We start from the raw sequence: 27,984 nt of genomic DNA on the forward strand, positions 1-27,984 counted from the left end.
GCTCCTCCGCCAGCTCCCTCAGCACTCTCGGGTGGATCTGATCCGGCCCCATAGACTTGTGAGCATCCAGGTGGCATAGCAGGTCGTTGACTGCTTCCTCTAAAACTAGAACATTCTGTTAAATGTTTTGTTCAGTTTGATTATACAATGAGGCAAAATGCAACTGCTGTTGCATCCCCTATTTGTTTAAAGATAACTGACTTCATTAGTGTTTTTCCTGCATAAGTGATGTAAGCCTGTATCAATGTTTTCTTCTCCCTGTCCTTAGTAAGGAGGTGTTTACTTGCTTTGCTCCTTTTCCTACTTTTTCCTTTGAAATTAGGCAGCTACATGTGTATTTCAGTTGTGTCTGTTCCAGTTTGGATCCTAGTCAGATTTTAATGGAACTGCTAGCATGTATAAATTTTGAGCAGCTAAGGGTGTTTTGTTTGTTGATTTTTACTGGATATGAGTAGATATTAAAGGTGCTGTAAAGCAAGCTGAACTGCATCCGTGTTATTTTTTTTTAAGTTAGAGGAAAATTACATTGTTGACATTTTAGAACACTTGTTTTGGAGTGGGTTAATTTTGATATTTCTAAAATAAATTTATGTAGTCCTGATTTCTCCCTGCTAAAAACAACACATGCACTATAGTTGAAAAAGCAGGGTAACAAGGCATGCCTACTCAATATCGTGTCATATTCTAATCATGCCTGTGAAGTTACTAGCTCAGCTGTGAAGCTTAAGAGTTTCCTAAGGCAGGCAGTGAACTGGAGCTGGTGGTGTTATGCAATTTGCGATATGCCAGAGCAGTTGGCAATTTCAGTCTAATGCTTTCAGCGTGTGTCCTTCACTTTGAGCTTGTTTAAAAATATAACACTAATGTGACTTGCATTTAAGGCATATGAATTATTAGAGTGAAAATGTAATAAGCGCTGAGTTTGAAATCTCGGGAAATGAGAAGGATAAATTATATGCTAAAAGAAGTGGTCTTTTGCTGATTCTGTACACCACTCTAGCAAAATTTCACTGTTAGATGTCAAGATGCATTTGACAGACTATTTCTTACTCTTCTTTTCTGATTGTTTTTCTTCATGCCTTTATCTACATTTCTCTCTATCTTACTCTTTTGTCTACTGAAACATTTTTGGCAGTATCAAGCTGTCATAATATTGCCCAGCTTCTTAAATCTCCTGATTGCATGCATCCTAGAAATATACTCAGACTTGGGAACTGAAACTCCTTCCTCCCTTCCTCTCCCCATAAATGTGGAAAATGTAGAATTTAACAAAGTGCTGCTTCTCTACCTTCTGATGAGAATTTCCTACACTCCTTGTTGCTGTTTAATAATAGTTAAACAGAATTATTTTGTGTACTCATTCTGCAGCATATTGTTTGTAGGATATTTCATACAAACCATATTTCATACCTCATGGACTTGACTCAATGCTCCAGTCATAAAAGAGAATTTTGTGCTCCCGCTGTTCTTCATTGTGGCTGCATTTGGTTTGTCCTATTCTCTGGTACTCAGAAAGGTGCCCTCCAGCAATGTTTTTGCACCTGCGGTTCATTTATCCTGTTGGCTGCTCATGCATGGTTTCTTTTCATCTAGTACCAATGGTTTTACTAGTTAGGATTATGAACATTAGAGACCAAGCTGAGGTAGCAACCAGTACGTTTCCAGACAGTTACCAGCTGGTACTTGACAGCATCCCTCTTTGCAACTTCCATAGGTTGTGCAGTCACCTAGGTGCATACCCAGCTGTACTGCTTTTCCAGATGTTTAAACGAGTGTTTGTTATCATATTTTATTTATTTATTTATCCTTCAGTGATGATTTTCAGTGATGGGTAGTTCCAGCTGTTCTGAGATTTTTTCCAGGACAGAATCAAAGATTGTTTTACCTTAACTGTACATTTGACTACTTTTAGATTCTTACTAAATCTTAACTAAGAATCCTACTTTAGTATATTTAAAAAAAACACTTTCAGCAGTCTTTTAGGAGTAGAAGTAGTACTAGCACTATGTCACTTTTGCCTTCTCTGTTTGATAATTTGCTACTGTTAGCTAAGTTCTTAAATTCACACAATAAGAGAGGAAACAGGAGAGAAGAGCTCTTTCTAGTTCATGTTTTAGAGAAGGGCTGCTTTTATGTAGTGGAGAAGTGTTACTGTGCCAAATGGTCTTTTGGTTTTATCCTTTCTGACTTTTCTTATATGACAGTTTTGTCAGAGACAGGTGATTCCTCATCACGTTTTAGATGTCAAAATCCACGTGTGATGTATTCATTTATGGTCTCCCTATTTTAGTTTTCCCTATTAAAATCAATATGATTATTCATGTTAGAAAGCATTAACTTCATCTGCAGTATTGTAATCTTAAGTACTCTAGGTCAGATTTGGTTTCCCATTGATTTCTGACCTTATTTAGACCAGTGGTTTCATTTATTTTAAGTTTTCTGGTTTGGAACTGGAAATCCACTACAAAGGTAAAATTTCTCTGAGAATCATCTTGATTCTTCCTTCACTCATTTAATTAAACAGTAGAAATAAAGATTGTCTTGAATCATAATGATTTTCATTAAAGTTGTTAACAGATACAGAAATCCTTTACAGCCCTGTCTTCTAAATATATGGAAATTGATAATAAAATTTTTCCATTAGATTTCTTTTTAGCCAACATGACAGCCTTGTATTGGATATGAGGTCATCTTGTCAGAAAAACTGATTAAGAAGGTCTGAGATAGAATTACTGTTCATGTGAATAAAACAGAAATGGCTTGAAATGCATTAGACAAGCACACAAAACGTGTAAAATAATTTTTTGTTTGTTGTTTAATTAAAATTGAGTTTTGTATTCTACAGCTGGATTAGGAAAAAAAAAATCTAGCAATTTAGGTTGTTGGTAATGGTTAATAGTGGAAGACAAAGTTTGAGGCATTAGTTTGAATTGTGGTCCAGAGTATAACAACATCAGCTTTTTAAAAAAATGTGCTAATTGCTGATTGTATTAGATTACATACAAATTCAGTCCAGTAATTTATATGAAGAGTGCTTTGGTAAAGCTCACAATGTCAGCAGACCCCTAACGTACCCTTTTTCCTTATGAATATGACTCATCTGCTGCCTCAGATGACAAAAGTGAAACTGGCTCCAGACAGTAGCTGGGGAATATATCATATGAGGTCTATGTTGAATATAGGAGACCAATTATAAACATACTCTTTGTCTGTGACCTTATATGCTTCAGATATCCTTATCAACAGACCACACATCAGATGTGGCACAGCAGATGCTAGAGTAGGAGAGAGGCTGTGACTCTGCAGTGTAAATACGTGAAATAAAACGATGCTGCAGATCAGCACAAAACAAAAACCTACTGTTGGTCACCATTAAAAAAATCTTAAAAGGTCTGTGTAAGTATTGAAATTCTGGTTACACTTATACTGAGGATTATGGTATTTACATAATGGAATACAGCAATGCATAGGATAACAGTTCTTATTTGAGGTAGGGAAATATGAATTATCAGGGAAACGTGCTACAGTGTTAGCGATCAAAATATTTTTAAAAGAAAAAAAAATGTTTGGAAGAGGAGAACTTAAACATTGTGGTTACAATTTAAATCAGCAAAACTAGGTATATGTTTGGTTCAATCTAAGACATTGTTTTATGGTTGGGACCATCTTACCAAAACTAATGTGTCACAGCTTCATCAAATCTAGATCAGCCTTTGTGCTGATAACTATTATGAATGCCCACTTGTGAGAAAGGTCATATAACAAATATCTTCATAAGCATTACATGTAAAAAGGTAATCAGTCCTTATTAACCCCTCCCATGCCCCACTGGGAGTATGGAAATAAAGACAAGGAAAAGTAAATCCACGTGTATTTATATGGGGGTCATGACCTTGTTATCATTAGCACTCCCAAGCTCACTTTTTGCCTACTGACCTTCCAATTTGCAAGTGTTGCTTGTTGAAATCACACCCCCTTGGGCCAGACTGGGTGATCTTTTTATACAATAGGGTAATAGGGTAATTCATGGGTATTTGACTAGTTCATTACCAAGAGTTACTACAAGAAGAACCAGTCCATGCAAGTAAAGACAGTAGAATCAAGGCAAAAGAAAATAATTCTAATTTGGTTTAATACAGGTTGTAACATCTTACTGAGATGAAAATGCAATTCTTTAAAATTCTGTCAGTCTGTGTTAAAGCTACAGTGAAATAACAGTATCAGTCTTCCATTGACGCTTCAGACACCTTATCCCAGTCTTACAAAATTTTTCCCTCATATTTCTCTCTTGTAAGTGATGTGCAATTCATAATCATCTACAGAAGAACACTATTTGTGTTTCAGATACATATATGAAAACCATGTTTGAAACTGCCACATACTACTTGTGGCTTTTACACTGTTCATGCAAAAACAGGATTGAATATTTGGATTATATTTTAAAATCAGGGTTTGAAGTTCATTTTATGTTTCTATATTGTTCTATTTAAGCTTGATATTGATATATTCTCCCTGGGTATTTCTCTTCTTGAAATAACCTAAAAATTCCATGAGTTTGGAATTTTAGAAGGCTTTGTGAGGCTATTGATGTCTAATAACTCTAAGCTTACACATTTTATAATAGCTTAATATATCAAGGGGTAGTCAAATATTATTTTCAAGATAAAATACTTAAAGGAGAGTGAGTAGCACAAAAAAAAGATTGATTTCATTGTACTGAATATAATTGTAATTGGGCCATTAGCTGACAGAATTCTGTGCTGGCTAGAAGGATAAAGATATGATATATGCACACAAAAATGAAGGCTGGAAGATGAATAGGCCTTCTAGGGAGTTGATCTTTACAGATCAGATAGGGATTCCTCAGGTCTCTTTCTTGCAGTCTGTGCTACATCAAAGGCTGTCTTTCAGAGATAGTAAAGTGCACTTGGAATCTGGGGACAAGACCTTCGAAAATAGACAGTTTTGAGATTGACAGGCAGCTGGGCTTTGGGTTTGTAGTTGTTGGTTTGCTTTTTTTTTTTGTGTGCGTGTGTAATCTTTTGTAATCCCTTTAAAAGTTAAAGAAAAGTTCATCAGCTGATGGAGTAAATAACACTTGCATCTTATCTATGTTTCCCAATAGCTGCTTTGCTTTAAGGGTAACCATTCTCTTCAAAAGATTTAAGGAAATCTAGTGGAAGGTAGCTCTTGACTTCTTTCAAAGTTTGATTAAAAATACTTATTTGTGGGCGGTGGCTGCCTTTCAAGGGATAATTGTTCTTTTATTGATGAGCTAAGTATTCTGAAAATTCTTGCTCAATTTAGAAAATAGCAAGGGAGAGAGCAGTTCTCATTCATTAAAATAAGATAAAATAATAAAAAATAGGAGGTAGAAATAATTGTTTCATCTAGGAACATTTATTGAACAAATGCTTGTTTAATCACAGTGTTTTCAAGCACCTTAAATTTGACATCAACTACTGTGTCAATCACACTGGCTAAATCTAGCATCAGCCCTTTTGGTCTCTTTCTTACTTAGAAGCACCATGTCACAGCTGTTGGGCACCCTCCAAAAACATAGGAGTAGATGCTACAGCATTTTGTTAGCTTTTGCAGCCCTCTCTTCCTGATCATGGTTTCTCAATTTATGTACTACTTCCAAGTAATTTGAGTATCATTTTCATAATCTGAGAATCCTTGTTCTCCAGCAGACTGTACAAAGTAGGGTTTTTTTAAATACCTTGAAGTAAGCCAGAATGTTTCTGTTACATGTCAGTTTTGTTCCTTTTCCCCTTTTTAGTGGTGTTTGGTTTTTCATCCTATCTAAAAAGATGATGTTAAATAGAGCTTCATTCAAGGCCTGAAAACATCTCACAACTTTCGTATTCACAGCATGCATACAGAGGCATGGAGTAAGAAATTATTAAAACCTAATATGCAGAAATATTGTTTTGCATGTTTGTTTTAGAACCATTTCTGATTATTTTCTTACATATAAAAATATGAATCTCAACATTTTAGTATTTGCTAGAGAAACCTGTGGGGAACTGCAGTGGGTCATGGTGTTAAAGAAGGTGTTACCTTATTAAACTCTTATTGTAATGAGAGGGAAAATGGGAAGTGTCAGGTGTCAGCCTGCTGTTGTGTTACTCCTCTGTTGGCGTTCTCCAGAGACTCCTCCATCAAAACAGGGAAGGCAAGACCTGACATTTGCATACCTCAAAAGGAAGCAGGCACAATTTCTTTGAGAGAGATGAAAAATTAGTCTCTCCTTGTGTCACAATAAAGGGCATAGGTAACTTGAGTTTGCTTCACAGTCTAGCTTATTTTTGACCCAAGAGTCTTGACTTCTTACTCTTGCTCTTAACAAAGCACTCTCGGTGGAAGGGTGAATGTCTCAGTCATTAGAGTCCATGTTGCTGTAGCAGTAGCATTTCTCCTTGCATAGAAATGAGGAACTTCTCAGAACACCTTAGCTTCATAAAATACTCTTTTTTTTTTTGTAATTTATTTTGAATACTCTTCCCTTATCTTTCCTAAAAATATCAAAGGTATTACACAGGAGAGAATGATTCTGGTTTTCGCCTGCACAGACTTCCTATCAGTCAACCCCTATCTTTTGAAAAAACATCACCTTCTTGAAAATTAAGTCCTTGCATGATCTGTGTCCTTATGATAGCCTGCACATAAACATTGATGAAGTCTTCTGCTGGAGATGAGCTGGGTAATCAGAGGCCTGGCTCGTGGTCATGTGTGGGATGTGGTTTGGTTGAGTTAAGGAACACAGCCGTTTTCTCATTGTTCATCATTGTAACTGGTTGCTTGTGCCTTCATATGAGCTTGACTACCTTTAACAAACTTTAACCTTATGCTCTGTACACATACCTCAAATGACAACTTCTCATTTTGGAAGCTATTTTAAGTTATAAAGAGCTGTTGAAATTGTGCGTAGTGTTATTTAGCAGGTTATTTAGACAGTTAGGATGGGTTCTAACTTAAACCTGACTGAAAAATTCTTCAAGGAGAAGAATTTGGTGGGGAATATTCTTTTTTCCTCCATTTGAGACCACCCCCACCCCCCCGAAAAAAAAAAACAAACAACCAAACAAAACCTTTTATTTTTTTAATTTGCTTTTAGCATTTTTACTTTACAGTACAGATTGGCTGAAGAATCTACCAACTTTTCATGAAGCTGAGGAATTTCAAGTGTGGCTGCAGTTCTTTCCATGCGAAATTCGTAGTAATGTTAATGGTTATTATATATTTCTCTTCATAATCCATTTTTCAGCTTGTGCATTTGGATTCTACTGTCTGTTGTAGGAAACAAATGCAGTTCACTGGGTACCTTAAGGTAACGAAGCAGACTGTGAGGGAAATCCGAGGGCAGTGTTAACTGCAGCTATTTACATGTGCAGTAAGTGTCGTATCTTGCTTTGCTACAATCTGGTGAAACATGACTTAATCAGCGTGAACTCATCAGAGGATAGGCCAAATTTAGATGCAGAACTGGCAATAGTGAGTGAAGAAATTAGATGGACAAAATTGTTCTAGTATATTACCAGAAAACTGAAAATACTGCAGGTATCTGAGGTGTTTGTCCAGTGTGGTCAAGGGAGAGTTGTACTGTGCTTTTTCCCAGTGTAATGCATCATTTTATTTTTTCAATTTGCTTTTAGCATTTTTACTTTACAGTACAGATTGGCTGAAGAATCTACCAACTTTTCATGAAGCTGAGGAATTTCTAGTGTGGCTGCAGTTCTTTCCATGCGAAATTCGTAGTAATGTTAATGGTTATTATATATTTCTCTTCATAATCCATTTTTCAGCTTGTGCATTTGGATTCTATTGTCTGTTGTAGGAAACAAATGCAGTTCACTGGGTACCTTAAGGTAACGAAGCAGACTGTGAGGGAAATCCGAGGGCAGTGTTAACTGCAGCTATTTACATGTGCAGTAAGTGTCGTATCTTGCTTTGCTACAATCTGGTGAAACATGACTTAATCAGCGTGAACTCATCAGAGGATAGGCCAAATTTAGATGCAGAACTGGCAATAGTGAGTGAAGAAATTAGATGGACAAAATTGTTCTAGTATATTACCAGAAAACTGAAAATACTGCAGGTATCTGAGGTGTTTGTCCAGTGTGGTCAAGGGAGAGTTGTACTGTGCTTTTTCCCAGTGTAATGCATCAAATTATATCATAGGTTTTCCTTTGTTAATGTGGTACTTGGCCACTCTGGAGGGCACCTCCGATTGGCAATGCCTGTAAGATGCTAGTAGCTTTCTTTTAGCTAAGAATCGTTTGAATTGACAATAAAACGAATGAGTGTGGACACATTTTCTGGCAGCAGAGCACACAGGTTTATTGGGGTTTTTTGTTTATATAGGATGATTGCAAATGTAAAAGAAAGGAAAGGATCCTAAGTTTTGCTTTGTGAAATTTATCATCCTGATAGTTGTTAGAGGGGGGAGAGGGCCTGCCCGCATGGGATCAGATAACATAGTGGTTATCTAGCTATCCCGGGCTGTGGCTGAGGTGAGATCCTGACAGCACCATCTCTGTGATTCCAGCTTACGTGAACTTTCTGGTCATATTCCTTTTGGTTGTTAGCAAGAACTGACAGTTGACTCAACTGAAAATGTGACTTAGACCACCAGTTCATTTTGTGTAAGAATTGGTCTGAATATTAAAACGATCATCAGGCTTACCGTGCACATATTGTTACACAGTAAAGCATTTTCATCCCTAGTTATCTGGTGGCTATAGCCAGGCTGTTTCTGTTAGAAAGGGACCATGACTCCCCAGAAACAGCTGCTAAAATTTTTATTGGGTTATACAATAATTTAGTTCTCAAAGTAAGTTACTCAACAATTAGGACATGGCTGAGTCCACATGAACTACATTCACATCAGGTAGCTGCTTCTTCAGAGCGCGCTTGCTTGCTTTCAGGATGGGTGCTTGCCTCCAGGGCTGCCGGCACTGGGGCTGCTGTGTGCAGCTCAGCTGGAGAACACGCATTACGCTCAGCAACTTTCATTGTAGTAAACTCCTCATAAGCGTGTACAAACAGCTTTATTTTAAGGACTTATAATTTTGTATGAGGAGGAACATGTCACCAACCCAATGGATGTGTCTGTACAAGAGACTGATGTGCAAGAGGATCATCTGATCATTCCTGAGGGCTGCGCTTTGCTTCCCGTGGGGCTAAGTGGACAAACTGGATTTCTTTCAAATTAATTTAAACGGGAAAAATGCCCTCTAGGAGCATGCCTGTTACTCTCCAACTGCTAATGTGTATTCAGTCCATGGGACCAGCCTACAGCTAGTCCAAATTACCGAGTTTTTATGGGTCCCTAATAATCACGGGGGATGTCAGTACTTCTTATAATTGAAGCTAAATAATTTAATGGAGAAATAAATGTCCATAATACAGTGTTTTAACATTCTAATAAATACTTGTCATTGGATGGTAGATTAAATTAATACATATAAGGCAAGGTGGTGTGTGTAAGGAGAAAGTATTTTCAGAAGGATGTTGATGGATTTTGAACTTAACTAGAACTTCTTAAATGACATTGGAATGAGGGTTAAGTTTTCTAATGCATGATTACAGTACTTAAGTAAGCAAATAATACAGAAAACAGCATTTTTGAAATGAGATGGCGCATCTTTACTCAAATATACATAATTTTCCAGTAAGTGCAAAAAAGCATAGATATATAGAAAATTATATAGAGAAAACATGTATATGAAGAACATAAAAAAGATTTTGCTATTTGACAGTAAAGACTAAAATGCATGTCCTCTCTCTCTTTGGTCTTCAGCGCCTTGCTAAAGAAGCAGAGAAGTACCAAGCGTCACATCAGTGGAGGGATGAGTTTGGGGTAAGTTTCAGTTTTTCTCCTTTTAACCTCTCGGATTTTTCCTCTTTGAAATGTTAACTATATTCTTACAAACATGTTGTTTATGTATCCACCACAGAAGGAGTCATTGACTATGAATGGGCATCTTATTTTATTCAGTAAACAGAGTCTCAGTCTGGGTGTCTAGAGAATAAAGTGGACTTTTCACTTCAGAAGCTCATAGGGAGCTTTGCAGACCTAGGGATGTAGTTCTGAGGTGTACACAACACATCTGTTTGTTTTGACATACAAGGAATGATTACAGAGAAGGTATCTAAGTGATGGTTACTACCAATTAAAAGTGTGCTACTCCAAGCACTGAAACACAGAATCATAGAAAAGATTTTTACAACTTGTCTTTTGCTTATGTGGTGGAAAAAAGCAGGAAAAAGCTTAATACAGAAGGATTTGGTTATCTACATGACTGTCTATATTGGGAGTCATAGACTATTATTTTAGAATCCTTTTCCATACTTTAATAACTGCGTCTCTTCTCTTCAGTATTCTAGCAGTACTGAAAGAGGCCTTAACCCCGTCAAACACTAAACTATCTTCTTCAATCATTTCAGACTTTATTGAAAAACAAGTGAGATGATAATAAAATATACAACATTAATTCTTTATTACCGAACAAGCCAAATTAATATTGTGCTGCATGATTATAAGCCTGTTAATTTTAGGCTACAGTTCCCTGTTAAGTGTCAAAGTCATTTATTATGCCTTCATTACCTGTTCCTTCAGAAATAAAAGCAGATGGTGCTTTTACGTGATGCTGCTACAAACCTAGACTGTGTTTGTACATCCACTAGAATCATAGTGGCACATAGTTAAATGCACAATGGTTTTCTATAATGTACTTTCTGATCCAGTGTTCCTCAGACACTTGGAGATCTGAAAACAAACAGAGAAAAAAACCCTCTAAGGTCAGGCCAAATAATTCAGATAAGAGTGACTAGCTTTGAGGAGTACAAAGAGGGTCTGGACACAGCCTGAATGCTTTTAAGTGTGCTTTCTGCACAGGCACAGCTTCCAATACACGGTAAAACACAGAATGCATATTCCATAGGGATGCAATAATGAGAATTCTACAGTGACCTTTTCTGCTAATCTGTCTCTGTTTTGAATAGAAAACAAATCCTGCAGGTTTGATGGACTCAGTGCAGAACAGTGTGAATACAGTCAGATGCTCTTTCTAACAATTTCGCTTCTTACTGTACACACTGGCATCACATCAACAACACTGTCTCAGCTTTTGGTTTTCTTTTTGCCCTTTGCTTGCAGTAGAAGTCAGTCATACCAGAGAGGCGTCTGGTCTTATCAGAATTCATTGCCAAGGAGAGATCTCAAAGTAATTTTGAAATGTGATTTTATATTAATGTTGTGGCTCAGGCAAAGACTATGGTCAGAATAAAATAAAATAAAAAAAAAACCAGTTGGATTTATATTAAGTAACTGCAAACCGAGATTGTGCTTTACTGTTTTGAATTTGGATGAGAACAGCGTGCACCATATAATAACCTTGACATTAGGTTATGCAATTAAATTTCAAATAAATGTATTAAGCCTCTTATAATTTAATTTGTTCCATTTTGGCCAGAAGTAATCTTTCTTCTCTTCTGGCCTACTTTTTAGAAAATGCCTGCTCAAATTAGTTTGCACACAGATCTTTCTGATAAACTTAATTTTCACTGGAAGATTCATTCTCCTAATGGCTGTGATGGAAAATAGAAGATATACTGTAAAACTTTCTGCAGATGAGGGTTCTTAAAGTACTTCTGATAGCATTATGAATGGCCTACATCATGCTGTATGAGGTTTATTTCTCGTCCAGGATTTGGTTTTGGGTGATGAAAGCCCTTCCAGCAGCATTGCACATGAGTCACTGTAGAAAGAAACTCTTTGGGACAATCTATTTCTGCTTCTAATGAGCTCAGGATCAGCAATGTCCTTGACAGTCAGATTGCAGCCGAATAATAGCCTATGAAGTTTTAAGGAGAAAATATCACAAACATTCCTTCTGGGGAAGTATATAAGGGCTGACTTCAGTGGAACAAATCCAAAAGAGGAAGGGCAAAGAGGGCTGGCCATAATACCAAGGTCTATACAGAGCTACAAGGGATGTGTCAATCAAAAGACTGCCAGAGTGCCTGTTCTAACACCTTATTCAAAATATGAATGTTTATTGCACAGTTTGCAGCAAAAGAAGTGTGTGAGCATTAAAGATTTTAAAAGATTTTATTTGCAGGTAAATGTCAATATAATAAAAATTCAGCACCCTCAGATATGGTCTTTTGAAATTAGGTAGTACAGGGAGGAATCTTTGAAGATCCAGATTTGGTCCCACAGCTTCATTTTTGTTATTTCAGCTAATAATTTCATGTAAAGACTGTCAGAGTTGTCTAAAGGAGAGAATTAGCTTTCTAAATACAGAGATTGACACTGGGGGCTATATATACTCTTTTTATTAATAAATGAATGTTTGTCAGGTGTATATGGAATGTCTCAAGAGCAAAAATAAAAATCTAAAATGAGTTAAGAGCATGTATCTTACATATTTACCATTAGTTTTTAGCTAAGTGACAGAAATAAAGATCATAATGGATTTTGGTATTTTGCATTCATAATTAAATATTAAAATAATTTTGGCAATTGCTAATTAATTTACTAAAAAGTGCAAAATCATTCAAAGGATTATTAACTAAGAATAATAATTAAGAATACTGAATGTCTTCTGAGTAAAAAGGAAAAAAAAATCATTAATATTGGATTGTAACGTGTTGTTACCTGATTAAGCACAATTAAAATATCTGAACTGCAGTTTACATCTACAGCCCTAAAATAATACTTACCTGTTAGAAAACTATTAAGTCTTTAGTGTGTATTTGTGAAGTTTATGAAGGCAAATCCAAAGCGCTTAGCTTCAGGCAAATAAATGCCATTCTCTGCTTACTCCATCGGTACTGCCCAATTCCCTGGCTGCATATACAGCTGGAGAAATAAAACCTGCTTAATTAATGCAGTTACAAATCAGAGATACAAACCAATATTTCTAAATGAAACAGCCTTGTCAGTTTGAATTTTCTTGTATGCTGCAGAGTGGAAGGGGGATGGTTTTGACACTTGTGATGGTCCAATTATTTTTCTGGCATAGAGATGCATGAAACAAATTGTACGTGAATTGGAAGAAGGAAGGGAGAATTCTGTATGAAATAATTGCTGTTATTCCCCAAATGGATCTTCTACAATTACATTTGATACCACATTTGATTGCCTTGCAATGGTTGGTTAACTAAAGCAATTTTGTTTCCAGTTGGGTTGCAATATTAATTGTACTTACACATGTATAACCATAAGGGATATCTCATCTGTATTTTAACAAGGGGAGTCTTTATGGATGGCCTATTAGCATCCACTTATTTATATGAACACTGAAACTCAGACTTTTAGGAAATAATTATCACATTAAAATGGCACATAAAAAATCCTTTCAATATGCCTTATCTTTTAACCAATAGTGTCATTTTATATTCTTCTGTGTAAAAGATGATTTTCTGAGTCCTGTTATTTCTGAGATAATGTGTAGGCTGGTGTTTATGTACCAACTGGGCTTAAAAGTAAAGACAAAAGGTCATGGAAATATTACTTTGGAATTATGATTTTTTTTTTCTAGTACAAATATTGGCTGCATAAAACTGCAGTGAAAAGTTGCTCAGCAAAGAAATGGAAGATAAAAGGATAACTGAGATAAAACAAGTCTCGCATCACAAGAGTTGATCCAAGAGGTGACCTGCAAGAGCAGAGCAGGCATCTCTCTGTGCTTGACATGTCTTGCAGTTTGAAGATTTTTCAGGACTGTCTGTAATTTATTGTGGATGTTACGACAATACTAAAATGTTGCATCTTAAAAGCCTCAACTGGAAAACAAACAAACAAAACACCAAACTTTCAGCTTTAATACTGCTTCATTCTGAAGAGGCAGTTTAGTAAATGCACTTTGACTTTTGAAAGAGGGAAAAGCTCTGTGAAGAAAACAAACTGGAATACTTTTTCTCTCAGATCGTCAAAGATAGGATACAGCTGTCCTATGGCTTGTACCTCTGATAGTCCTCTTGGGTGCAAAGAGCGTCTGTGGGAAATTATACTGTTTAGATTTTGCTCCAGATCTGGGGTACAGGGAACCGGTCCCCACAGGTGCAAAGTAGGTGTGGGATCCTTTCCCAGTAAAGTCATATATACTTTATAATTTTGAGGAGGTTTTAACAACACTAACACGGGCAAAGTGTCAAAGCTGTCTGTATCTTCACACAATGCTCTGATCCAAAACCCAGCGAAATAAATCTTCCATTGATTTTGACTCAGTTTGGATAAGGCCTCACACTTCTAAAGTCTATGTGATTTGGAAAAAAATATGCCGAATAATTGATTTAAATTGACAGGCAGATGGTCAAGGTTTTAGGGAGGATAATATTCTTCTCTGAAGGGCTGTGTGCCACCTTCTCTTCTGTGACATACAGCTTTCATTTGTGTATAATTTAAGTTAAATGTGCCATATCTCACTGAAAGCAATGAAATTACCTTTTTTCTCTCAGTGATTGTTTTGCACTTTGACATCATTCTACTCGGGACAGAGCTCTGTGTGTGCACTGGGTGTGGTAGGAAGGTGAGGTGCAAAGGAAATAAGAATGAATCATATTTACTGAAATAGGGTTGGTTTAGGGGTTGTTCTGATGTTTATTTGATGCTTATCAAATCACTTATACCTTTTTGATTCATAAAAAAGCACCGTATTGCAGGAACAGGCATTTCTGCAAGTTTTTCAATAGTGCTTTCTCAAAACGAGACAGCAGATACAGCAGTTACAGCCTTTGAAGCACTCTCCCCTTACTTTCCTAGGATGTCCGTAATTAGTAAGAAGAGATTCATCCTAATGTAGCAATTCACTGTGAAGATGCCCATGCTGAAGCCTGTTTGGAGACATGTGACATAGGCTTCACCAGATGAGTGCAGAATTTGTCTGGCATTCCCTACCGGGAACAGGATCCCACTGTCCACTTGTCTGTCCCCAGCATCCTGCCCCTAATGTTCTGATTCTTATTTTCACAAAGTTTTGGTGGTGCCTTCTGGTTTACAAGTTTCTAGGAGGCACTAGTTAGATATAAGGAATGTGTCTTAAGGGCAAAAAAAAATCCAGGTCATTAGAAAGCTTTTTAAGGGTAATGCCTCTTGCTAGCTTGCCTGGAGTTTTATAACTTCCTAGACTCTCTCAGGTGAGTCTTTGAGTCTAGAAATCATTGACTTCCTCTAAAATCTGGGTTGCCACAGGAGAGCTCTTCCATGCTTTTGTTCTGTTACATAAGATCTAATGTGATCCTTTATAAGGATAACCCCAATATAAGTGTTAGTGTGATTAATCATTTGAATGCATTTGTAATCACATTTGTAATCCTTGATTTATTTATTTTTTCACACTTTAGGAATTTTAAACCAATTAGGAAGTTGATAAAGAATATGGCAAACGGTAGCTTTACAATGAGAATCAAGATTATATATAAGCAGGGATTTTAAATGTGTAACTATAGAGGAGCTAGGTTTTCTGCTATATCTTTTGGTCTTTAGATTTTGGTTATTTATCATCTCTTAATATGCTTACATTGAGTACAGGAGTGTCACTTTATAATATAAATCATTGCAAGGATCTCATCTGGGCAGTAAAGTGCTTCCCTGGTAGGGAACTTGCCAAAAAAGCTTTTAGATTAAAACAAAGAAACACCTTCAATCATTGTTGAATCTTTCAAGCATTCAATTTTATCTGAAAAATCAAATATATTAAAAGACATCTAATACTTTTTTTACTTATTGACCAGGAAACTAATTTTAAAAATGTGCAGCTTCTGAAAAAGGGGTGGAGGGAAGGAGCTGGGAAAGAAAAACAGAAAGAAAGGTGTGATTTCTCTTTATTAAGACACCATACATATGCATTATCGCTTTCATTTTGAATGAGCCTTTAATGTGCTTTCTGAACAAACATCTTATTAAAAGCAAGATGTACTATTGTACTCAATTTATTAACACCCTGTAGGTTCTTTAGTTTACAAGTTAAGTATGATATGTTAAGAAAAGCTTTCTGCAGGCTGCTGCTGTGCATATTTTCTAAGAGTTCATTGAATTTGTAACACAGATGAAGCTAACTAGTTTTTTATTTTACCTTTCACCTTCAAGTTCAGTTGCTAATGAAAATCTGTGATAAGTAATTCTTAGCATTGCTTTACTACCTTTAGTGAATCCATAAAATCAATTAGAAATGGACTTCAAGGATGCTGTTTGTCTGTGGGCTTCTTTACCAAATATTTTTAGTTCAAAACTAATAGTACCTTTCTCCTTGATTCATTCTCGCCAGTATGACTAGGATCTAACTAGTTTCCTCTGTTTCCATCATGTCCTAGGCAAACTCATTTCCCCCATTGCCCATCACATACATGTTATCCTGACCTTTTTTTACATTGAATTTAGGAAATGCACAAATATTTTAGAAAAAGGAGTATTAACCTACTTAACTCTGCTGGTTTTAAATTACTAATAGGAGGAGAGAAGGTCTTTTTTTTTTAATTAAAAGAAAAAAAAACCCTGATATAACAATATGCACAAAAAGTTAATCAATGGAGTAAGTAACATTCAAATATAGCTTTTCATAATGGAGGCAGACTTCTAAAAGATTGAGAAATTCAGAAAATATTACAAAGTTTTGATTCTTACTTCAGAGAAGGAATACCATTCACAATAGCAAACCTTAGAGATCTTTTTTTAAAAGCAAATTAGACCCAAAATATTTTTAAAATGTTTCCTGTGAAAAGGGGCAAATACTGGGAATGGACAGATATGGGTTTAGGACTACACATATTATTTCATATTAAAAATAGAGCCTTTCTGAAGTTCTGAGATAAGTGGGTTGGATTTTTGGAGGTAGAGATATTTGTGTTTTTCTTCACTCCATTTCCTTCTATTTTTTCAAATGACAAAACCACAGGAGTCATGCAGGCCTTGATAGCTTACCTTGTTTTTTTGCCACAGGATTCCTGTAAGATACTAGATGAGAATTCAGTTTGTCTTTGCCACAACTTATCATCTTTAGAAAGAGAAAAAGGAGATAACATGAAGTCGGAAGGTTTATGTGTTTAAAAGTTTGTAGGCCTCAGAGATGTCATGAAACACCATGGGGGGGAAAAAAAAAAAAGAGACAAATCCTAATGGCTTAAGAAAATAAAAAAAAGACATTTTCCAAACATTATATACTTAAAATATACTACCAAGAAGTGATGTTCCAAGAACATTGGCTTGTGCAGTAGCTGAAAACAGAAAATGTTTGATGTCTGTATTATTTTGCAGTTGAAATACAGCAGAAATTTTAATAGGAGTTTCATTCTGCATAGACTTTAAAATGCTTTGGGAGTACTAGACAATCCTATTATTAAGAGCTGCATTTTGCTCAAGGGATTTGGGAATTCTTATCCTTCCATCCCCTGAGTATAGTGTAATTCTTAATAGAATTTAAACAAAAGGTGAAATTGTGGCTCTTTTATGTCCTGAAAATGATGATGTGTGATTCAAGTAGTGGCAGATATTTCTGTAGGCTTGCCACAAAACAAGAGATGTGCATAACATAGAGCAGACAGACTCTTCAAAATTAGCAGTATGCTACCATTCTTCTACATCATGCAAAGAAACATTAAAAAATTCTACCTGATTTGACCAGAAATGTGGGCTGTTAAGCATTTGTTTATTTTTCTCCAGTTCATTTTTGCTATCAGCTATGAGCAAATCAGAACTGTATAAATAAATACACAAACAACTCTAGGTCTCATTGGAGGGATATTAGGATTTAGCATGTCTTGAGAGCTCTAAGCCAACTCTATGACTGCCTGTAATTTATGTGTTTATGGAAAACACTATCATTCTATTTTCATTTTCCCATTTGGTAGTCCCAAATTATACTGCACTGAAGCACTGTGTATTGTAACTGTCTTGAAAATATGAAGAATAAATATAAATACAACTATGCTAATCCAGAACAGATCTTTGCTTTTAAAAATGGATGAATAATCCCTGATGAATAATTAATTCAGGTAGGATTCTCTTCTTCGTCCTTTGGGCATTACGGCTTCTCAAGAGAGGAACTTCAGTTTTGCATTTCTTAAGAGTTAACACATGGGAACAGTAAAACTAAGGAGCTTGGCTCTACTGATATTTTTCTGTGCTTGCACAAAATTCTGGTGTTTTCTCCTGATAAAACTTTTTATGCTTTGTGTGTGATTTTTTTCCCACCTAAAAAGGGAAAGAAGACTTCCAGCAAAAGTTTTCTACCAGACTGAACAATGTCCATATAGGACATATAGTAGTTTAAATTACTTCTAGACTTGAAGTATTTTAAAATACTCATTGAGGAAGTATGTAGTCTTGCCATAGCATTTCCCACCTTTCAGATAGAACATTTTAGTTTTATTTTACTAGTATATGCAGGTATTTTGTGCTAGGGTTGTGTTACTGTGGCAAAAGGTGTTTTGTTTTTTTTTTTCTTTTGGTGAGGGATACCAGCAGAAAAAAACCACAGGCTGGATTAATTCTGAAGTCCTTTCAAAAATATTATCAGTACATTTGTTAATCCCAAGTGATGGTTGTTGCCATTTCTTCTGCTGACAGCTGACTTGGAAAGAGATTCTTTTCCTTATTATAGGGGAGCACAGGGCACAGGAGATTTAATTCCAAACACTTCCAGTCTCTCTTGGTCTCTCTCTCTCCGCCCCCCCCGCCCCGCAATGCAATTCTGCCTCAAAGCTTCACTTCAGTTGGATACCATTCATAAAGTTTGGTATTGGGGAAAACATAGTAAGCCCTGGCACAGCACATGCATGACACTACAAAGCAACATTCCTAAGTACAGTCTTCTTTGGGTAAGACATTTATGAAACATATCTGTAAAGATTTGCTGATATTAATATTGCTGCATAAGGCTTTCAGCTAGTTTAAGTCATGTTTTGAGATTCTGCATCCAAGGTGGAGAGTTGCTGTTTAAATGTATGAATGGTAAAAAGGAAAACTGATGGATAATGCAGGAGATGAGGATCACAGATAGTTTTTGAGTAGAGCCTGGGACTTGCCTGAAGCCATAGCTCATTCAGCAAAGTGTAGGGTAGGGAGCAAAAGGCAGAGGGTCAGCAATGCCAGCCTGACTACTGTGAAAGGCTTCTGTAGGTGAAGTGACCCTACAGTAGCAGAAGCAATCTCGAATCTGTATGTTTTCCTGTGCTTAACCCATTCTTGTTCGTGCATATTTCATGCACAGAAGGGGATGGAGTCTTAATTCTGGCTTCCTGAGGCATTTCTCTAAGAAATAAGTTCAAGACTGGAACGGGACTACATTTCTAAAGCTTACATCTATAAATCTATGCTGTTGAATAAAACAAATCTATGGACCTGACTGTTGGACAAAGTGGCATAGATTGTCAGGGTTCAGACTAGACTTGGTCTTGTGACTTCTCTTGGTGATATCGAGGAGGCTCTAAGTTGTAATATGTGTGTGCGTTTGTATACTTTTCTGCTCAAAGTTTCTGAAATGTGAAGAAAGTAGTGCAGCTTAGAAAACAGTATTTTCAAGGCATGAAACTAGGGAGTTCGTATGCTTCAGGTGCTACATCAGTTACAGCAGGGCATGTAAGAGTATTTGTGGGTATAAAACTTGTTGAGATAACATTGGAGGCATGTAGAAAGTGAGACAGGGTATAACCTCGTATAGGCTTGATTTAGGTTGCTTAGGTGTCTTGGGGGCAGCTGCAACAAGCACAATATGGATGAGCAGCAGTCTGTGTTCAGGATTGATCTGTGTTTTACTTTGAAACACAGACACCATACTCTCTGTGGAGAATAAAGCATGCTCTAGCCTAAAAAGTACCATGGTTACAGATCAGTAAACAGCCTGTGTCCAGAATAAACACCAAGAGGAAATGCTGTTCAAGAGAAAACAAATTTTCTTTAGAGCAATAGATATATAGCAGTTATGGATAAATTTAGCTTGAAAATTGGAGGAAGGAATGTTGAAGGAAAAATCCATCAGTTTAATGAGTTTCTCGGATATTCTACCGATAGCAGTAGGGCAAATATCCCACTATTTTTATGAAAAGAATTACAATATTATGAATTATGCTATGATTATGAATTATGAATACTACTTTTATGAAGAATAACTATGACATGGACAGCAAGACTGGATATCCTTTGCAGATTCATATCAGTAGGTTTATCTGACACAAAAATAGTTCACTGAAGTGGTTACATGTACTGGTAAGAGTAGAGCAGTGCAAATCCATACATCTAGTTGAACTTGGGGTATGTTTGTCAAGAATAGGATGCACTTAAATCAATTCAATCATCTCCTCATGTCATCTATATATTGATAAGGAAATATTAAAAGAATGTCAGACAATGGAATATTTAAAAACCTTTTATCTGTGCATGAGAGCTCTGCAGTACTATATTTGCAAGAGTTTGAAATGCTTTAATATGAAACAGGTCAAATTGTTTATTGCTTCAAGATAACAAGAGTTAAAGTTTACACATTTCTGAGATATTAGATATGCTTTTTCTTATCTCTCAGTGTTCATAAACAAGGTTGAGGTGATATTTTAAGAATCACATGAGGTATAAGCTTAAACTAGTCCTACTTAAATAGGTGGGAGGTATGTATATGCATATATCAATTGTATAAATTTTCATCTGTGTGTATACTTGTACATGTATTTATATATGTATCTACATGTATATATGCACATGTGTGTGTATTTATGTCTATAAACAGCTGTACACTGTTAGGTGAGTTTCTGTTTTGCACGTCTGCAAGGGACTAAAGCTAGTGGGTTCAGATATTTTGAGAACACAAGCAGTTAAACTAGTATGTGCCCGTGCTTTTGAAATTTTACCTCTGTCATGTTTTAATGACCAGGAATATTTGAGCAGAAATGAACATGCAAGCAGAGAAAACATAATAGGTACTTTCAGCAAGTTCAGTATGAACATCATCTTTGTGGAGCACAGCAGGAAAGGAATCCTGGCCCTTGGGCTCAGTTTGCACAATTGGCTGATGCTTACTCTGTGCCAGTATCCATGGTTTGCATACATCTATTATTTTCAATTCATTGTGTCCAAATAGCATACAGACTGTGCTGGTCTCATCAGAATAATGGTTTTTAGCATAATGCTGATAAAGTGTCTTAGATCACAGCATAAATGAGGTATTTACAGTACAAGACCTGCTGAAATAGTTTTGGAGGACTTTCCCAGGCAAAGAGTAGCTAAGTTAGGATGGTTTCTGCTCATACCATTTTCTGGAGCTGTGAGAGTTACCAGCCCATCACATTCAGTAAAATTCCTAAAGTAAAAACAAAACAAAACAATCTTTGGCAAGGTGGATAGCAAAGTTTGTACCCTGAACTGTGTGAAAAGGAGAAGGGGGCAGGGAAGGGAGGGGAAAGAGGCCCAGGAAGTTTTGGCTGTTGCCAAAGAGGTCATTGATGGGAAAGGTTTGGGAATGACTGCTTTGCTGCCTTTCTCCCCAGTTTTCACCTCTATGTCTTTTCTGGATGTGAACATGGCATCATCCTTGACAAGACACTTCACCCTTTTTTGCAGCATTCCTTCTTCTTTCCTCTTCTGCCTAAGTTTCCCATCTTCCATTACCCCTTCTTAAACACTTGTAGTTCCTTCCTCTTTGGCTTTCTGAAATCTCAGTTCACGCTTCTGTAATACTGCGTAATGGTGCTGTTGAGAGCTGAGCTGAAACGGTCCTCAAGCATCACAGGATAAATTTTGAGACAAAATGATGCATTTCTTCAAACTCAAATCAATTGAATATATTCTTTCCAATTTACTTCATACTCTCTTCTTCATTATGTTCTTCCAGTGTTCAGCTCTTTTTTCAGTAACCTTTTTGGTTAGGTATGCAGGAACCTTTCTGACTGCCTGTCTTTTTCATCAAATACCTGTCTTAATTTCACTTTTCACAATAGATAGATATTTCTTGTGTAAAATTTCTCACATTGGTTCTTTCCTCACATCTTCTGTTATTTGTCTATCTGTCCACCCTGAATTTTAGAAAAGAGATGAATTTCAAAGACATGCTGAACAGTACAAGAATTTTAAAGTGACTTATACAAAGTGTAAGGGCCCAAGCCTACATGTGTTACCATAGATTCTGATGGGAGTACTAAAATGCTGTGAACTTCAATAATTCTCTGCCTAGAATAAGAGTTATATGTATTAGATTTAAAATATTTCTGAAATTGTGTAATTTCTGAACCAGGAACGTGTGCAAATTCAGAACTAGCTGATTCCTTCTCTGAGTTGTTAAAACCCAGGACTGCTCTGACTTCTGCCCCAGGGCAGGATTAGGGAAAGTCAGAAGAAACTGGCAAAACTGTGACATTACATCAGACGTAGTCACCAGGGATCTGGGCTTGCTGCTCATGCTGCTGGGAGCATGTGTGCAGGCTTGGGCTGAAACTGGTTTTAAGGAAGAGAGCGTTCTTCCAAGGAGAGATTGCTGTTCTCTCCATCCTACTGACAGCCAGCAGCCACCAGTCTGGCTTTCCAAGGTTTTGGTATCGTCAAAGCAGGCTTCGCCTATACTTTACTGCCCTTGCAATCTAATGCACTGTAGAGCTGGCAGCTTTGCCTGTGCTTAGTCTGGCGCTGAGGGTATGGGGGCATTTTTGGTAGAAATGACTACATTTAAGTAAATGAGAAATAATATCTGATATTATGACAACTCAATTTTTAAAGTTTCTTATCCAGTGGTGAGTGGAAACAGACAATGTGGGTGGCCTTTCTTTTATAAGTATGGAAATCAGTCTGGGGAAAAATGCTGGCACAGACACTCCAAAGCCTCTTTCCAATTAAAAAAAAAAAAAAAATACAAAATGGGACAAACAAGCAAGCAAACAAACAACCTACAGCTTCTGTTCTTCATCAAGGAGATGCAGCTGGAGTCAGGTTAAAGCTGCCATGGACTTAACTGGGTGATCTGAGTTTACAAAATAACATTGTCAGTTTCGTAAGTAAAATAAAATGGTAGAGAGTAAATGAAGTATCAAGGTGGTGATACTGGCTTACTTCAGTTCTTTAAGGCAGAAAATGGTTATTTTAAGTATTTTAAACATCTTTATTCAAGTTCATCTGCAAAATTCCCCTGTTACCTAATATTATTCTTCTGTTACGTCAGAGAATATGGTATGAGTGATGGCTGAACTTTAGGTGAAATTATAGTAAGCAAAGATAAGTACCATTATTTACTTAAAATTTGGGTTAGGCTCAGAAAAGAATTTTGGAACGTGGCTACAGCAGGGTTAGAAAAAGCTAGGAAGAAAGGGAAACGCACACATGCAGTCAAAAGCTAGGTCAGCAGCCGCGAGGGCCGGCTGCTCCCAAAGCAGGCCAGCGGGAGCTGGAGGTCACCCAGCACAGGCCATGCCCTCACCGATGGGTGCAGTCCCATGGGGCTGACCAGGGCAGGCAGAGCTGGGTGCTGGTAACAGAGTCCATTGATGGTTCCAGACATGGTGAGTGAAGAACCAAATCCAGGGTCCATCTAGAGGTTACCATCAGAAGGAAAAGGGGATGGGGCCAGGGAAAGAGGTGAGCTGGAGTTGAGCTGCAGCGTACGTCCAAGGGGTCTGTCGTAGGGCAGAGGTCCATCTAGGATATGGGGCCAGAGGCAGGGCTGGAGACAGGCCTTCCTAGCCCTCCACTGAGGCAGGGACTGAAGGACCCAGGCTGAGCTGAAATGGGGCTCCTGGGCCCATGGGCAGGTAGGGGAGGCCCCGGGGTGCTGCTCAGTGCCAGGCAGGCTCCTAAGGACCTGCAGGGCCCTGGGAGATGACTTGTCCATAAGTGGATGTTAGCAAATGTTGGGTCCCGACTGCTCTCATCATTGCAGGATGTATATAGGATATAATTAGTTCTTATCCCTATTTTACTGAAAGAGAAAAGATTAAAAAAAAAAGGGATTCCTCCAAAGAGAAAGAAAAAGAAAAGGCTACAGCCTGGTTTAAAAAGATACAATCCTTGTTTCTGGTTCTATGCACAATTCCAGATTAATTGCCAAACAAAAATATGAAATAAGCCATAATGTATTTTAGCGACACCAATTTCGAATCTTGCTTGTTTTTCTTTATATAGGCTTGTGTTTGAGCATCTTGCTTTTTACTATTACTACTTTTACTATTTATTTCTCAATTTTTACTGGTAGAAATTAATGTACCTAGGTTATATGAAAACACAAGACAATTAAAGAAGAATCTGGTTTTGGTTTTGTTTGGTTTTTTTTCCGCTCCTGCTTATATCTTGGACTGTTCTGTTTTGTTTAGTACTGAACTATTGGAGCATCTTCCACAAAAGCATTGGAGGATGTAGCCAGCATCTGGTTTCCTTTATTTTTGTTTGTTCCCCGTTTTCAAAGAACATTTTTTTGGTAGTTTTTACCTGTGTTTCATAGTACTCAGGAAAAAAGCAAAACCAAGAAAGAATCCCTCTACTATCTCTAGAAAATGACAGGACTGGGTGGTGAAAAGAAGTCATATCCTTTTACTATTAAAATAATATGAAGTCTTTTTAAATTGCACAGTTTGCTGTCAAGAGAGGTATGAGATTTCCCAAAATAAAGCAGCCTGTGGTCGTGACAGTGCAAATGCTCATCCAAGCGCCTTACCCTGCTGTCATATCTGAACCAGCTTATTCAGAAGTTTGGGTGTCTCTGCATTTCTTTGCAGTTTGTGACCTAAGCATCAAAGGCAAGGCGAGTGAAAACCCCTGTTGTGATCCGTGGAAGAAAACACAAATAACTTTTCATTTAGTGCAGTTGTTAAGATAGAGAATGAGAAACATAATACCAAGATGTTGATACAGCTCTTAAATCTTACTGCTCTTCTGCATGAATGCCAGCATACCAGTGTAATATATCCAATAATTAAGAGGAAAAGTAGTTATGTTTTAATTATTTTTGATATGGTCCTTTTGCTTGTAGTGATTAACTGGAAAGTCTTCATCATTTTATGTTAAATAGTAAAATGAATGATATTTTTCAGCTGCTGGCTTGTCTCATGCTACTGAACTGCTTCCGAAATAAAATATACTCGTGGAGCTTTGCTTTATTGCAGTGATTGAGTGCAAGACATGCACAAAATGGATGTCAAAGCTGAATAATTAAATTATGATTCCTTCTGTTCTTTATTAATTAGGTGAGCATGGGATATTTCTTAAAGTCTGGTAAATGCAGTCCACAGTTGCTTTCCTTCTAAGACATCAGAGATCTAGCAAACTCATTTAAAGTAAAATCTTAACAAAGCAGGTAAGATTTATCTTTGTAAGAGGCCCATTAAAATAATTAACAGTCAATATGCCAGACACATTTGTTATGTGCGTGAACCAAAACTGTCTGAAAAGACAACATGGCCGGACATGTTTTGAACTTTATTACCTTTTGGATAGGTACTGTCCACATTTAGGAGGAAATGGAGAGATTTGTTTATTTTTTTTAATTTTCATGCAAATTGTATAAGATAAGTCATAGCAATTGCTTTTTGTATGTTATAACTCTGTGAGGGTTTTTTGTGGATACACTTTGAGTGATTGAATAAACCAAATGAAGAATTGATACAGACAGGGAAAGAAAACAAATGCTTTTCAAAAATTTATTTGACATCATTAGCTTCACTGGTCAGTGTCAGCTATGTAAGATGTGATCCAAAGTTTGGATCAGGCTTTCATAATTTATATATGAAAATTAATTTTTCCTGTGTTACACAGTATTGTAATACTAAGGAAAAAATAGTGTGTGCTTAATTTCCCTGCAGAAATACAAGTTATAATCTCCTTGTATTTTATTTTTTACATATGGAAAAAAGAGGAAAGAGATGTATAAAACCTACTGCTGCTGCAGTTTAAGGAAAACTGTGCAAAATGTAGGCGTTTTTTCTATTCCAGTGAGATTCTTAAAAGACATTAATGTTGTCTGGGTATTTTTCCTTAGAATTTAGTTACAGTGTCTTTGTGTAATATATTTCTTGCCATATACTATTTCTTTGTGAAGAGAGAAATAGAGAAGAAAATTAAATAGAGGAGGAAATTTCTGATTCTGTGGAACTGTTTCAATCATTGGATATATTCTCAAAGCATATGTATGTATGTAAATATAAAAATTAGTCTTACAGGTTTTCATCTTTCATTTCAAAGCATTTTTAAAAAAAGTAAGATGAAGACATACGTTTTGTTATAATTGATATTCTATGGAAAACAATGTTTATCAGAATTAAATCTCTTAAGTTTTCTGTGGAAATTTAAAGAAGAGGATGAAAGAAACATTGTTTCAATAATGTTGATTTGGTTTTGTTTGGTACAATTTCAGCAGGGAAAATATTTTTACATTTTGTTAACTTATATACAGATTGCTATATGTTATATTCAGTAACTTAATAAAATATTCTGAATGGATCAAACCACAAATTCAAATGAATTAATTTGTTTGGAGCCAAACATATACTGAAATAATGTGGTTGCTTTTTTTTCCCCTTAATTTCTTGCCAAAATAGACATATTCATAAGCAAATTTTGTCTTTGTGTTTAAATTCTTTGCCTTTACAGTCTTTAAGATCACATGATGGTTCCTGGACTTCTGAAAATTAATCCAACTATCAATCCACTCATTATATTGTCAAGTTTAAGAATAATTACCAGCACTGATAATTCAAAATTCCTGCAACGTTTTACAAATGCCTATGACTTAATTTTTTCCCTAGTATTATTTGTTGTTTTAATGTCATTAACTGTTGTGCAATTCCCAAGGAAGTAGGAGCTTAAATAATGGGTTTAAAACACACTGTGCAGCCTTTGAATAAAAGTTCAAAGAAGGTATTCTAGTCTGAAATATATGCCTTTTGTATCTGACCTGTTGTGTCAATGGATTTCCACTAGCTGCGATGCAAGCTTCATGACATTGCTGGTGAATAGGTTTGTTAGACTTATGTTGGATATATTTAGATTATTTTCACAATACAAGTGTGGAACTGGAGGGGAGAATAACCTTGTGTATAGAATAATAGTGTCCATTTTATTGCCAGAAGCAAAAAAAATCTCTTTAAGAATATGCTCTGCATTTTATATAGTTGATCATAATTACTTAAACAGAAAAGTTATAATTCAGTTACTTATGGTCATCAATTTTTTAATGCATTACAAAGCCAGAGGGATTAGGATAGTATAAATTTACTTGTGTGATACTGGCAGGGAGGGGTTTTTGGGGTTTGTGTTTTTTTGTGCTGTGGGTTTGGTTTGGTTTTTTTTTTTACCTGGCTATCATCTGATGAAAACACAATCAGTAAGCGAATCAAGGTTCTCCACTGAGAGTCCTTGTCTCCTGTCATGATCTATCAACATTTTTCATTATTTGTGGCTCTGCTCAGCACTAATTAGTTTTAGCAGCTTCTGATTGACTCCAAGTGTGGGCTAAATGAGTACGAATCTGCATGCAAAAAGTGATAGAAATACCATTTTAAAAATAGACACAAGCATTTATCCTCAGGTTCTAGGTTCTGGAGTTTGCAATGATGAAGGTCCAGCAGCTAGGGACTGCTGACCTCAGTGCACAGCTGGGTTTGGATAAGCCTTGGAATATACCTGATGTCTTCAGTCACCATTATGGATCACCGAGAAGCTAGACTCTTGGGTTTTTACTCCACTGTAGTGTCATATGCCTAAAGTTTGATTCCTTTTAAATATTTTGTAACCACTGATTGCAACATTCCTAAATGTCATCTTATTTGTTGGCTATAATGAATAGAATCATAGAATCATAGAATCATAGAATAGTTTGGGCTGGAAGGGACCTCTAAAGGTCATCTAGTCCAATGCCCCTGCCGTGGGCAGCAACATCTTCAACTAGATCAGGTTGCTCCCGTCCAACCTGACCTTGAACGTTTCCAGGTGTGGGGCATCCACCACCTCTCTGGGCAACCTGTGCCAGTGTTTCACCACCCTTAGCGTCAAAAATTTCTTCCTTATATCTA

The 27,984-nt window shown here is 36.6% G+C and overlaps 1 protein-coding gene across 1 annotated transcript in view; it reads left to right on the forward strand.

Annotated features, from left to right (window-relative positions):
• CACNA2D1 (calcium voltage-gated channel auxiliary subunit alpha2delta 1) overlaps positions 1-27,984 on the forward strand; it is a 375,598-nt gene that overhangs the window by 133,067 nt on the left and 214,547 nt on the right. Inside the window, exon 3 of the mRNA XM_009285553.1 lies at positions 9,806-9,865. Within this exon, the coding sequence (XP_009283828.1) occupies positions 9,806-9,865 (60 nt within the window). The remainder of the gene's footprint in view (positions 1-9,805; positions 9,866-27,984) is intronic.

The sequence above is a fragment of the Aptenodytes forsteri genome, unplaced genomic scaffold (genome assembly GCF_000699145.1).
Source record: "Aptenodytes forsteri isolate BGI_AS27 unplaced genomic scaffold, ASM69914v1 Scaffold87, whole genome shotgun sequence".
Classification (NCBI taxonomy): domain Eukaryota; kingdom Metazoa; phylum Chordata; class Aves; order Sphenisciformes; family Spheniscidae; genus Aptenodytes; species Aptenodytes forsteri.